At 41.1% G+C, this 12,585-nt stretch overlaps 2 protein-coding genes across 3 annotated transcripts in view; both read left to right on the plus strand.

The window, feature by feature from the left end:
* The window catches only part of LEMD3 (LEM domain containing 3), a 51,312-nt gene extending 41,815 nt beyond the window's left edge, over window positions 1-9,497 (plus strand). Inside the window, exons 10-13 of the mRNA XM_086610833.1 lie at window positions 4,142-4,223; window positions 7,237-7,342; window positions 7,432-7,510; window positions 7,752-9,497. Of these exons, the coding sequence (XP_086466959.1) occupies window positions 4,142-4,223; window positions 7,237-7,342; window positions 7,432-7,510; window positions 7,752-7,915 (431 nt within the window). The 3' untranslated portion in view covers window positions 7,916-9,497. The remainder of the gene's footprint in view (window positions 1-4,141; window positions 4,224-7,236; window positions 7,343-7,431; window positions 7,511-7,751) is intronic.
* Window positions 9,498-10,966: 1,469 nt separating this feature from the next.
* MSRB3 (methionine sulfoxide reductase B3) overlaps window positions 10,967-12,585 on the plus strand; it is a 91,185-nt gene continuing 89,566 nt past the window's right edge. For both annotated transcript variants that reach the window (XM_086610139.1, XM_086610140.1), the window contains exon 1: window positions 10,967-11,170. In XM_086610139.1, coding sequence (XP_086466265.1) covers window positions 10,967-11,170 — 204 coding nt within the window. The remainder of the gene's footprint in view (window positions 11,171-12,585) is intronic.

The following is a 12,585-nucleotide window of genomic DNA, read 5'->3' on the forward strand; positions in this document are numbered from 1 at the left end:
TTCACACACACACACACACACACCCCCCACTTGATCAGAATAAAGTCAGGTGTACTTCCTTTTGAATTACTATCTACTGGATGCAGTGTATATATATGTGTGTGTATATATCTGTCAAAAAAAAAAAAGATAAGTAATCTCTTTTTTAGGATGATGGACAAATGAGTGATGTTTTCAAAACAGTTGACAAGAGAATTGTCAATTGAAAAACAATCTTGATCATGCCAAAGTGGAGTTTAATTAAATCAATGGGGGGGAAAAAAAAATATTCTAGTATGTTCAGTTTGCCTCTGAAAGAATAGATGCTGTTGTCCTATCATGCTTTTAATAACTGGAGCTGTAAAGAAAAATAGGTAGGCAGAACTCCAATGTACTGAAGCTAACAGCAATGCCTAAAGTTCCTTGACAGCTCTGGAGATGAGATAGAGGTTCTCTGAACTACCACACCTAGGGTGATATTTCATCCTGCAGCATGGAAGATAACCTGTTACCTTGTGTGAATGACACTACTCTACTCCTTCCCAGCTTATGAGAATATAATCCTTTCTCTATGTTAAAAAACCAAAAACCAACGAACAAAACCAAGCAACAAACCCTCTATTCTTAACTATTGCAAGAAAACTGGATTTTGTGCTTGTTGTAAAATGCTATATCCATCTCGTGCTGGTCTTCTGTAGCTGAACTTAACTGTATTAAACCCCAAGTCAACCATGCTCTCCTCTTAATAACATTTTGTAGTGTTTTGATTTCAGTATCTTTCCTGAAGAACCTCATGTTGTGTGAAAGTGCATAACTTCAACATGTTCAGCATTTCAACTATACGTTTTATCTTTTTGTTTTTCTCTTTGATAAGAAGGGTTAGTACCTAGTAAATTAGTGATCTGTGGCTTAACATGAATAAATCTGTTCTTCGGAAATGTGACTGCCTATATTTGAGGCAAGTCTTCAACCTTATCAGGTGCCTCAAATGCACATCTAAAGATCTGTTGGGCTGTCTTACAATCCATGGTGGTGATACTTCAGCAATAATACAGTAGTAATTCAAGAGGTATAGAAAGCTGTACTACAATTGCTTAGATGTTCATTTTGAAGTCTGTGCAAGGGCAACTTCTTCCGTCATAGACATATTCTAGTCACAGAGATAAAGAGGTTGTTGAAAGCACATGCTTTTAGCTGCTGCTCTTCTTTGAATCTGGAATGCTACAGTCATATTCAGTTTAAGGTAATAAACCAAAGCACATTATGATTGAAATACAAAGTGGCTGGCTTTTCTTGAAGGTGCTCACTAGTTCCCAGGGGAATTTATGAAAGTCCTAAAAATTTTATTGTCAGTGACTTACTGTGCAAAGCTGTGCTTCTGCTTTCCTATTTCATCTCCACCTTTTTACTTTCATCTTGTAAGTCTTACAGTTGAGACCTACTTGGGAAAAAAAAATGGCAGGTGAGGTGCTTAGTTGATGATGGTGTAGCTTAGACTGGTGTCCCACAAACATGTCTGCATATGCCCTTATTGTGAGGAGGATATTTTGTATGCTCCACACCAGTGTAAATTTTCAGATAATCAGTACTGTGATCTGAATAGGTTTGTCACTTGAACTTGCTCTTTTGAGGGAGGGGCAGAACTAATTGTTATGGATGTGTAATGAGTTTGAGACATCTGTTAACTACGCTGTTTTGAATTTTGCTATGTAGGTACAGCATTATTTTTTAACTTGCCTGTGGTCTTCCCTAGCCTCCTCTTTTAGTCTCGTTTCTGGTATATGTTTTAATGCTTATTACTGTGCTAGCATTGATTTTGTACCTTACTGATTTTGTGGCCTTTATTTTCCTTATACATAAAAATGCCATCTAAGTTGCAAAACTTTCTTTTAATTTATGATGACTTTAAGACATTTTTGATGAAAAACTAGAATTCATCTTTATTTTTGTATGCTGTACTGCCCTGGGCACGCTTGCTCTGCTAGTATGATATTAAGTTGGTAGCAGATTAGTTTTGTGCTGGTGGTGTGGTCTGGCTGAAGTAATCTCTGCAAGCACCTGAGATCTTCCAATAAAAAGGACAGGAAGGTTATCAGAAATTGGAGCAGACAAAGCTTGGGTTTTATAGGTATCTTCACTAAAGCCTGAATTCCCCATTTAGTTACTTTTGTATAGCTCAATGGTCTGGTTGCTGCCTTAAACAATAGTATGAGTTTTTTTGAGTTCATAAACATCTTGCAGAAATGTTGATCCTCTGGTGGGCCTAGAGTCTCTGCAAATAACCTCAACATTCTTTATCCTTCGATTTCAACCATGTGCTGAATAAACCTAGCTATTAACAATCAGCACATGATTTCCTCAACCCCACGCCTTTTCAGGTCCAGGTCCATGACTAGGCCACCCCAGATCACCTTCTCCAGTATGGTGTGGTGCCCCAGTGTACAATATGCTGGTGACATTTCACCCCACCTTGATCTACTGGAGCCAGCCTACATGAGTAAGGTAAGTCCGTGTATTTTTCAATGTTGCTTAGTTCTGTAAAGTTTTATTGTATACCCTACATATAATTTTTAATCAAGGGCAAAAAACTTTACAAAACCATGTGCTATTGAAAAAGGACTTGCCCTTTAGCTATAGGCAGCTCAGAGATAGATGTAGTGTCACCAGCATATTTAGAAATCTATTCCCAAGAAAAAACAGTTGTTACAGGTGTTGGTGACTTGGACTCTGTGTGTATATTCTAATAAGAACATTTCTAGTTATTTGGGGAACTTACAATAGGGTCCATATTAGATTTAGACACCACCTTTTCTAATTTCTAGTTGGTGATTGTATTGGGGTTTTTTTCCTCAAATTTACATAAGGAGCAAGTTTGGCTGTGCCATATCTGCAGGGCAGTGAGTTTTCTCTTCATTAGTGCTTGTCTTTCACATGGAGAGTCTTCCACATGACTGAATTGTGGAAGTCTACTTCTACTCATGTGGAAGACTACATGAGAGAGTTTTTGTTTTGGTGACATACAGAAGAGCAGCAGTGTTCATGTGTTTTGTATATATTTGCAGGATTTTATTTTAAAAGGTCAGCAGTTAGAAGCACAGACATGTAGCGTCATCTGCCCAAATCTGAGACTTCCAACACTTGCAATGTAACATCTTGAATTTGTCAGGCTTTTCCAAAGTAGGGATTGCAAAGGAGAAGCATTAGCATCAGTTTGGAACTGATCATTTTGTCTTGTTGAGGTTTTTAATGTTACGTTTGAACTCTTGAATCTACTTACCTCAAGTCTTCAAAGTAAAACTTCTTTCAAGCCTTGAAAGTTGTTTTACCAGGTTATCCCCTTCCATTTCTGTTGCTGCTTTGTTGGCCCTTCGCAAGGTACGGAACTACCTTTGCTGAACCTGAAGTGCTCCTTTATTCCTTTTCTCTTGGTGCAGTCTTCTCCTTGTGGGAGTCACAACAGAACTTGTGAACTTTAGAGAAGTTAGTATTTATTTTAGAACTTGAAAATTCATTTCGTTGGATTGTTCAGCTTTGAAAGAGTTACTGTTATTTTTAATTTCCATTTTTCTTCTTAACATCTCTTTTGTCTTTCAGTGTGTTTCATTTCAGAGTTTTGCAAGCTTCTGATCATGTGTGTATAGCACCTAGGGTTACAAAAGCTCCATCCTTGCAGAGTGCTCCTTGACAATTGTTAACTGCAATACAGATGAAATACAACATCCATCTAAGTGTCTCGCTATTTCTTAGTCAGATGGGCAGAAAATTGCCCCAAAGTTGGAACAAATTAAATTCATCAAGCAGTTAAAACTGAACGGTTAACCTGTAGCTCCAAAACCAAACTCCAGATGTTAAGAATACCTGTCTTTTCATGGAGATGTAATGCAAATATTTTCTCTTCAACTATATGATATTTTTAAAATATCCTGAATTCCTTCTGTGTACTATGGCCTGAATATGAGTGCATTATCTTTTTAGATGTAGAAGTTGTAAATCTAAAAAATTGAATTAAGTATGGTGCATTTTCATCAGTGCAATAGAAGACTGAAGGAAAGTATTCTTTTGGATAAAACCAGAAAGGTGGTATTGTGCAAAGTTGAAACTTGTTAACTAGATGGTATTATGCCTGTTGATTAAATACCGTTAAATTTATTTTTCTTTGTAGCATTTCATCTAGATAGAAGAAATTCACCACCAAACAGCTTGACGCCATGCCTAAAGATTCGCAATATGTTTGATCCAGTTATGTAAGTAAAACAAGTTATTGATATGTATTTCTATATTGTTTTGGAAGGGTCCATTTCTTTCTTCTGAGAAGGGTTTGGAAGAAGTTCAGTAAACATGAATGCCTTAAAAGAAACAAATAAGTTGTACAAAAAAAAAATCTTGCTCTTAACATCTATGAGAAGACATAATTAATCTTACTGTGTGTCTTCTGTTCTTCATGTCTTGCATTGTGTCTTTGGGTCACTTCTCGAAGAGTCCATTTAGTCAAACTACTTGGAGCGACGACTGATCTTTCTCCATTAATTAATTTTGTAAATGTTCAATTATATCAGCTGACAGGGGAGCCTCATGTGGCCTAACAGCAGATTGTAAGTGTCTGAAATATTTAAATATTTTGGAGTATTTAGACAGTTACAGAGCTTACACTGTTTGCATTTAAAAGGCTGAATTTAAATCATTTATTACTTTTGGCAGTGCGACTGTCTAGTTTTGAAGCAAATGGATTTTTGTAATGGGAAAGTTTTAAACAAATTAGTACAGAGTTCTGGCTTCTAATTCTCAGATATAATGCTAAAGTATGTGCTGTGTATGAGTGAGTAACAAGCCTTGTTTCGCGTGCCAAGAGTTAAGGAAGAATAAATTTTTGTGGTCTTCTAAAGCTTTATCCGCTATCCTATTATATGCCCATTTGCTGTCAACTAGATCATGTTAGTAGTTGAAGACTAACACATAAGTTAAGAAAAATTAGTTTTCAACAAAATTAGTTTTCAGCTGTTCTTTAAGTCAAGCTATTGTATAATAGCAATAAATGACTGAGCACTTTTCAACAATATACCAGTAGTTGGTAGAAGTAGCTATCCATAATAGACATCTTTTCTCTTGACCTGAAAATCACCTGGGGAATACACCAGTTAATTTGTATTTATCAATGCTAGCAGAGTGAAATAATTATCTTTCTACTGCCAAAAGTCAGAAGACTAAACTGGACATTGTGAACCCTCAGACCACTGCAGCAGATAAACCTGGGGGTATGTTCCAGGCATTTACTATGCGAGGCACAAACCTGTTTTTTAAAATATCACTCTAGGCATCATTTGGATAAGCCCATTTTAGCATTCCTGCATCTACCACTGAGTCAGTAAAAAGAGTGGTTCATAAAGTATAGGTAGCATTCCTGCAAGACTTGTGTTGACAGCTAATGCAACATACATGCGCAGGATCAGGGAAGGGCAAACCATTCCTGTTGGGAGGCAGTTTTATTATGGGGAGTCCAAGTTAGTTGGTAACTTAGGATTCGTGTCCTAGGTCTGCAAAACACAAAAAGCAGACTAGACTGAGAATGCACTTCTGCTTGGTTTGCAAACAGGAAATAGCATTTGGGAGCGATGCAGTGTCTTCAGTATTTGGAAAGAATACAACAAACAAGTGGCAAAGATGATGACCTGCTTTTAACAATATGATCTCCTCTTGTGGTAGCTGGCTTTCTGCTGATGACAGCGTGCTTCTCAGGAAAATCTGGGCATGAGTCCTGGGCCGGGAAGGAATGCACCAAAGTCAAGATTTCATAGAATCATAGAATAGTTTGGGGTTGGAGGGGGCCTTTAAAGGTCTTGGCTTTTGCAACTCAGAATTACTTTATTTCCCTAACATTGAGCACAGCATGTTACTTAGAGGATAGTGTTGTTTACTCTGTTAGAGAAGGGGACTTACACATTCCCTTCATTTTGAGATATCTGGTAAGAAAATGCACTTTTCTCTTCCAATTTGAGTAGGATGCATGTTCTGCTAACTTTTTCAAGGTTTAAAACTGTGTTTTCCACTGGAAAGTTCATCTTCCAGTAGGACTTTCAGTTGGATCTCCTTTGCACCCTTGTGTCCCTCTCCCAGGTTGGTTTGTTTGTTTATGCATGATCTGCCTGTGTAAGGGGCATCGACAGAAAAGTCTGGTCCTTTAACCAATCAAGGTCAAGTGACAGAAAGAAATCTGGCATTTTACATTGCCAGAGTCTCTCAAGTGTTGTATTCGTGTCCTGCTTGACAGATTTAAGTAGCATCCCTGACCAATTAACTTCCCTATGTACATTGCATCCCCGCCATGTTTTTTTCATGAATTTTGGCCTTATGTAGAGAAAACTCTTTAAAACTACCGAAAGCTCTTGATAGTATTATTGAAAAAGTAGGTTAATTGCTTTTTTGTGTGTAAAGACTGTTCAAGCAGACTTAAAGATATATTAAGGCTGTTGAAATTGTTTTCCCTCTGTGGTCAATAAAATAAGTCTAAGCATAGTTCCTGTAGTACCTTCACAAAAATACAGACTTCTGTCTTCTCTAATGATGCACCTAAAGATTGATTAATCTTGACAACAAAATATTTGTGAAAAGCACCCAAAATTGGAATCTAATTTTAATAACTCCCACTTCTGGATCTAGATTGACATGTTCTATTAGTACTCTACGGGACGAAAGCAATTGGATGCGTTGTTTGGGCTGTCGAGTAGCTATTTCGGTGATGAACAGTGTCTGAATAGCTAAAAAGCTCCTTTAGCCTGCTGAAGCCTGACATGTAAAGTTGCTTCTCTGACTGCTGGTAGAGGTGATACAGTAAAAGGGACAGAGGCCTTTACGCTGTTTCCTTCCCCTGCTCAAGAGGAAGGGGTGGACAAACAAAGGGGGAACAAACAGCCTAGGAGTGGCCTTCTCCTTGGAACAGCAGCCAGCCCGTCTGAGCAGATGCAGGAAGATGAGTTTATGACTGCTTGCAGTTTCAGACAGGAAGGTGATGGCAGGCTGCTGGAAGAGGAGGACAAACCTTCTTAAATACAGATTATTCCTTCTGATGCTTAGGGTTGAATTTTCTAAAGTGGACTGTAGGACCCAATTTATTGAATAGCTCAAGTATTAAATCTGTCCCAAAGGCATTTACCAGAAAATGATGTCAAGTTACAGAGAACCCAAACTCAGTGGGAAAGGATGAGATCATTGTCAATGTTTAAAAAAGGATGTGCTTAATTAAAATTTTCATTGTTTGCTTAGGGAAATAGGTGATCACTGGCATCTCGCAATTCAAGAAGCAATCTTGGAGAAATGCAGTGATAATGATGGAATTGTTCATATTGCTGTTGACAAAAATTCACGTGAGGTGAGACTTTCCAGTAACTTAATACTTGGTTTATCCTTGTCTGTTGGACTTCAAAAAAACTCAAACAAACCTTCTCTTTCTTAATGCAGGGTTGTGTGTATGTCAAGTGTCTCTCTCCAGAGTATGCTGGAAAGGCTTTCAAGGCATTACATGGCTCTTGGTTTGATGGTAAGGAGCGGGGGTTTATAACAAAACATGGGTAGAAATGACAGAAGATAGGTGCAATCAGAGTTGTTTTAAATGCTGAAGGGTTTTATATCTAAGGTATTGAGCTGTAACAAAACCTGGACTAGTCATCATCTGGTAAACTAATTTAAGTGTAATGACGTGTTTGTGTGTATTATGTCCTGAAGCAAAATGTAGTAATACTGGACTAGAAGGTTTCTCTTCTCCTATTTCTCTACCGTAGGAAAGCTGGTAACGGTAAAATACCTGCGACTAGATCGATATCATCATCGTTTTCCCCAGGCTCTTACTTGTAACACTCCACTGAAGCCATCAAACAAACACATGAACTCTATGTCACATCTGCGTCTTCGGACAGGCACAACTAATTCTCAGGGAAGTTCCTGAGAAGACTTTCTACAACTCCTAGGACTGTTACTTGCAACAGGAATTTTCCTGTTTGGCTGCCGTCTTCCTTTTTTAGTGCTTTTTGTATGTAATACTTTAATGAATTAAATAAAAGTTTGGACGTTTCAGAAATCTTGTTTCCAAAGGGACTTAGCAATGAGGCAGTAATACTGAGCTGACAAAAAAAAAAAAATATTGCTTCAGGAAGTTTTCCCGGGGCTATAGTAAACCAATGCATTTGAGTTTTGCATGAGGAATACTGAATTCATTATACATTTGCAGATGTGGTGACTGTATTTTTGCACCAAGAAGTGTTTTTGATAATACAAAAGCATGGAGAAAAGACGACTTCCTGTATTTCCATAGTTTCCTGTGAAATAATCTTGTGGGTATTTTGTAACAACCAACCTACAGTTCCTGATGGTGAATAAGTTAAAAAATTTCTTTTTCAGTCGATACTAGTTTTTTTTGTTGCTATGTAAGAATCTTTTTCTGCAGCTGGGGTATGGGGAAAGTTAATCTGGCATTAGTGGTGGCATATAAGTGTGAGGGAAAACAAACTGAACGCGGATGTACTAGGTTTTGTATATAAATGTAAATGCTGGTGGTGGCAAAACTGGTTGTGTTCTGTGAGGATGTCTGCATTGAAGCAGTGAATAAGCTTCCTATTTTATTCAAAACCTAATGTTTTATATGGTTTTGGCTGTACCGTGACAAGAGGCCAAATACCTTAAAGTGTTAGATACAGGTTAAATATCTTTTATAGGTTTTATATTAAAATACCTGACAATGATTTTGTGAAAGGTCTGATACCAATTGTAATGAATTCAAATTTGTGAGCAATAAAGAAGCAATTGGCAGATACTGGAAAATATTTTGTGAAAAGCTGTATTTATTGTTACAATTGCCAGGGCTGTGACAAAATCCCATTGGGATTAAGTGACTTTCCCAATACATTATAACTTGTTTTAATGAACCAGTTACCTGTTAAATTTTTTAAAAGGTATATACTTCCTTGCAACAATTTTGGCTGATGCGAATGAGAAGTACAGCTGACAGTAAATCTTGTGATTCCAAGCTTATACATTTACTAATGTTTACCTAGAAGTACAAAATTGTTGCTGAGAAGCTTAGTTGCAAATCTAAGATTACTGGCTTTACTAATCTCCACTCCTACAACAATTTAATGTAATTATCCAGATGAATATCCTGTAGGGGGTGAGACTGGAAGCACACCAGTCCCACAAATTCTACGGAAACTCATGTTTACTTTGTAGATATGATGGATTTGCAGCATGAACTTGCACAAATAATGCACGTTTTTCTTATGGTTAAGTAAACATGATGCACACTGTTCTGCAACAGAAAAATCCTATTGTGCCTTACCTTTGTGCTTTTGTGGGCACCATGTTTATTATTGGAGAGTTTGTTAACTGAAAAATTTTAAATCCTCAGTTTTATGTCTCAGATGCTAATGAATGAGTATATATAATATATAATCAGCCATGCAGAATTCTACTTACCAAGGACAAGTACATATTTTTGATGGGTAAGTAGATTTGCCAGGTCTGGTAGATTTTGATGAGTTTTACTATATACATATATGTATATGTATAATATACATGTATATGTATTATATATATGTATATAAACTAATTTTGCTGTATTTGATGTGCATCATAGTGATTTGTTAACCTGACCTTAGTGACCCCATCTTGTGACCTGTTGCAAGAGTGAATGTAAAAATAGTTGTGGCATTTTAAAAGGTCGCCTCGATGCAAATGCATCTATCTTGCTTCTAAAATATATTTCTTGTAAACACTGTACATTTTATTATTGTAATATGTACTATTATGCAGCTTATTTTACCTTAAACTGTTAAGTTGACCAATATCCCTTCCTCCAAGACAGATGGGAATGTGTATAATACCTGAACATTTGAGAAAAATCAGATGTTTGTTGTAATTTGTCACCTTGTCCTGTAAAAAACAAACAAACCAAACCAAACTCGAATTAAAGGTTTATTAGGGGTTTTTATATGTGTCTCACCTTCTAGATATTTGGATGTTTCTTTGACTCGAATACTTTTTTTCATCTGGGGAGTGATGGGGAAGGTTAATTCACCATAGCCACCTAACTTTTAATGTTTCTTGGGATTTGAAGCTGAACAGGTGCTACTGTGAGCTGAAATACACAACTGAGCTTCACTTAAATGCCTGGATTTTGTACACAGGGAGGGCAGAGGCATTACCTTGATTTCTTAAGTCTAGGGGAGGCCACGTTGTCTGACCTGTTAAATGACAAGAGGTGAAGTCTTGGCCTTGTGTTTTCAGCTTATGTCTTGCCTTTTGAGATAAAAAAAGTTCTCAAAAGGATGTTGATGGACTACCGGAAGACATAGCATTTTTTTTTCTGTCATTACATTTATACTGTGCTCTTTAAAAAGTGTTTTAGTGATGATTTATATTGAAGGGCTGTGGTGTAGGAGGACCAAAGAAGGGTGTGCGAGTTCGGAGGAGGAATTTTGCTGTAATTCTTTCCTTTTTTTTTTTTAATTTGCCGCTTGCTGCGATAAAGTTCGATCCGTCACTCGGCGTCTGGCCGCAAGTGGGAGCCGTGGGCCCTGACACCCCCCGCTGAGCTGACACATCCCCCCCCCCCCCCTCTCCCTCGCTCGCCTGCCGGCCGCGGGCCCGCCGGGCGCCGCGCAGGTAGGTCAGGGCCGCGCCGGGGCCGCCTCCTGGGAAGGGGCCGCCTCCTGGGAAAGGGCCGCCCGGGGCCGTGCGCCCTGCTCTCCCCGGCCCCCTTGGGAACAGCAGGAAAATTACTTTAAAAAAAAAAGACGAGGAGCTGCTCGGTTGGCCTTTAATTTAAAGGACAGCGCCCTCCGGGCGCGCTGCAGTGGCGGGACGGAACGAGGTCCCAGCCCTCCCCGCCGGCTGCCGGGGCGCAGGCCGCCCCCCCTGCAGCGGCGCCGGGGGCGGCGGCCTTGCCGCTCGGCCGGGCCGGGCCGTGCCGTGCCGGGCGGGCGGCGGGTGTCTCCGCGGCTCTATGTTCATATTTGGCGTTGGCCGCCGGTGCCCAGGAATTTCCCGTCATGCTCCCCGGGCGGCGGGCCCGTCACTGCGATCTCGGGGGGCGGGGGGGGGCCGGGGCCGCTCGCTCGCTCCCTCGGGCCTCTCCTCATGCGCGCTGCGCCGCCGCCGCTTCTCTCCACGCTCTGCCTGGCGCTGGCGGCCGCCGCAGGAGCTTCAGGTAGGAGCCTCGCCACCGCGGCGAGCAGCTGGCCCGCCGCTTGTCCGCCGGCCCCCCGCCGCTGCGCCGTGGGGAGGGCGGGCCGGGGGCTGCGGCAAGGGGCGAGGGGAGGAGCGGCCCCGCGGCGCGGGGGGCCGGGCCGCACCTGCCGGGGCTGTGGCGGAGGGTGGTGGGGCGGGCGGAGGCCCTCGCTGAGGGGGACCCCCGGGCCCTGCCGGCGGCGGGGAGCCGAGGTCGCTGCTCGGGGTGATCCCCCGTTTCACGGAGCGAGCCCCTGACAGGGTTTGCCCTCTCTCCATCCCGGCCGTGCCGCTGTGGCGTCCGTGTGGCCGCCGCAGCGCCCGAACCCGCGGACGGGGCGCGCAGACTCCGGGTGCGCGCGAGGCTCCGGGTGTCCTGTGCGGCGGCTGCCGCTCCTGACTCAGAAGGGAGGTAAATAGTTTCTGGGATGCACAGCGAAGTAGTTGAGTTGGTGAAACAGCGCTTGACCGAGTGCGTAACTAGTTCCGTTCTGCTGGCGGTCGCCTGCTCGGTAAATTGTGCCTCGTTGGTCAAAAAAGGAGCTTAAACTTCACATGAGCTTTCAGAATTCGGTCGCGTTTTTCTGAGGGAGCTAGCTCAGCGTGCTCGCTCACTGGGTTGGTTGTGTGTCACGCTACTGACAAATATAGTCCGTGCAAAAAATAAAGTATAATTTATTTCTTACTGTTCTCTTTTCAAGTTAACATAGCATCTACTTAGTGCGCCTTAATGTTCCTGGAAGCAGAAATGAGGCTCCAGGAACCTCTCTGTAATATTTGACAAATTTGCTATAAATACCAGCTTTTCTGCTTGAGCTGAAATTCCAGTCTCCGTCCCCTTAGCATGAAGACTGACGGAAGGCACAGTGATCTTAAATAGGGATAACTGTGTATTAAAAATACCAAATCTGACGATGCACATCTGCAGATAAGTCTAGATGCCTACTGTTATTTAGTGATAAACGACCTTAAACACAGTATAGAGCCTTATGTTATATGTGTCACACGTTTAGTTCTTTCTCTTTCAATCTTTCAGTTGTTAACTATTGAAACGATTCTGAAACTGTGCACTCTTCAAAGATGTCAGGAGGTGATACCTGCAGTAGGCAGATACTTAGCCTTGCTGATACAGCTGGCTCATGGCAAGCGGTCAGTAAATGGGAGAGCCAGCTCCACTCCCATGATGGCACAGTGCCATTTGTCTGAATCCGGCGTTTAATGCTTCGAATTTGTCCTGTTTATGCTCTTGCCCTCGCTGAATTGACACAAGTGCTTGCTGTCTTATTTGCTGATGATTCCCAACTTTTTATTGCGCTGCTGCGTGCCTTTGCAGTTCGTCACGATTCCTCGTCTGCCAAATTTGGTTGGTAACAGTGCCCTTTAAGTCAGATTCTG

The sequence above is a fragment of the Tauraco erythrolophus genome, chromosome 4 (assembly GCF_009769465.1).
Source record: "Tauraco erythrolophus isolate bTauEry1 chromosome 4, bTauEry1.pri, whole genome shotgun sequence".
Classification (NCBI taxonomy): domain Eukaryota; kingdom Metazoa; phylum Chordata; class Aves; order Musophagiformes; family Musophagidae; genus Tauraco; species Tauraco erythrolophus.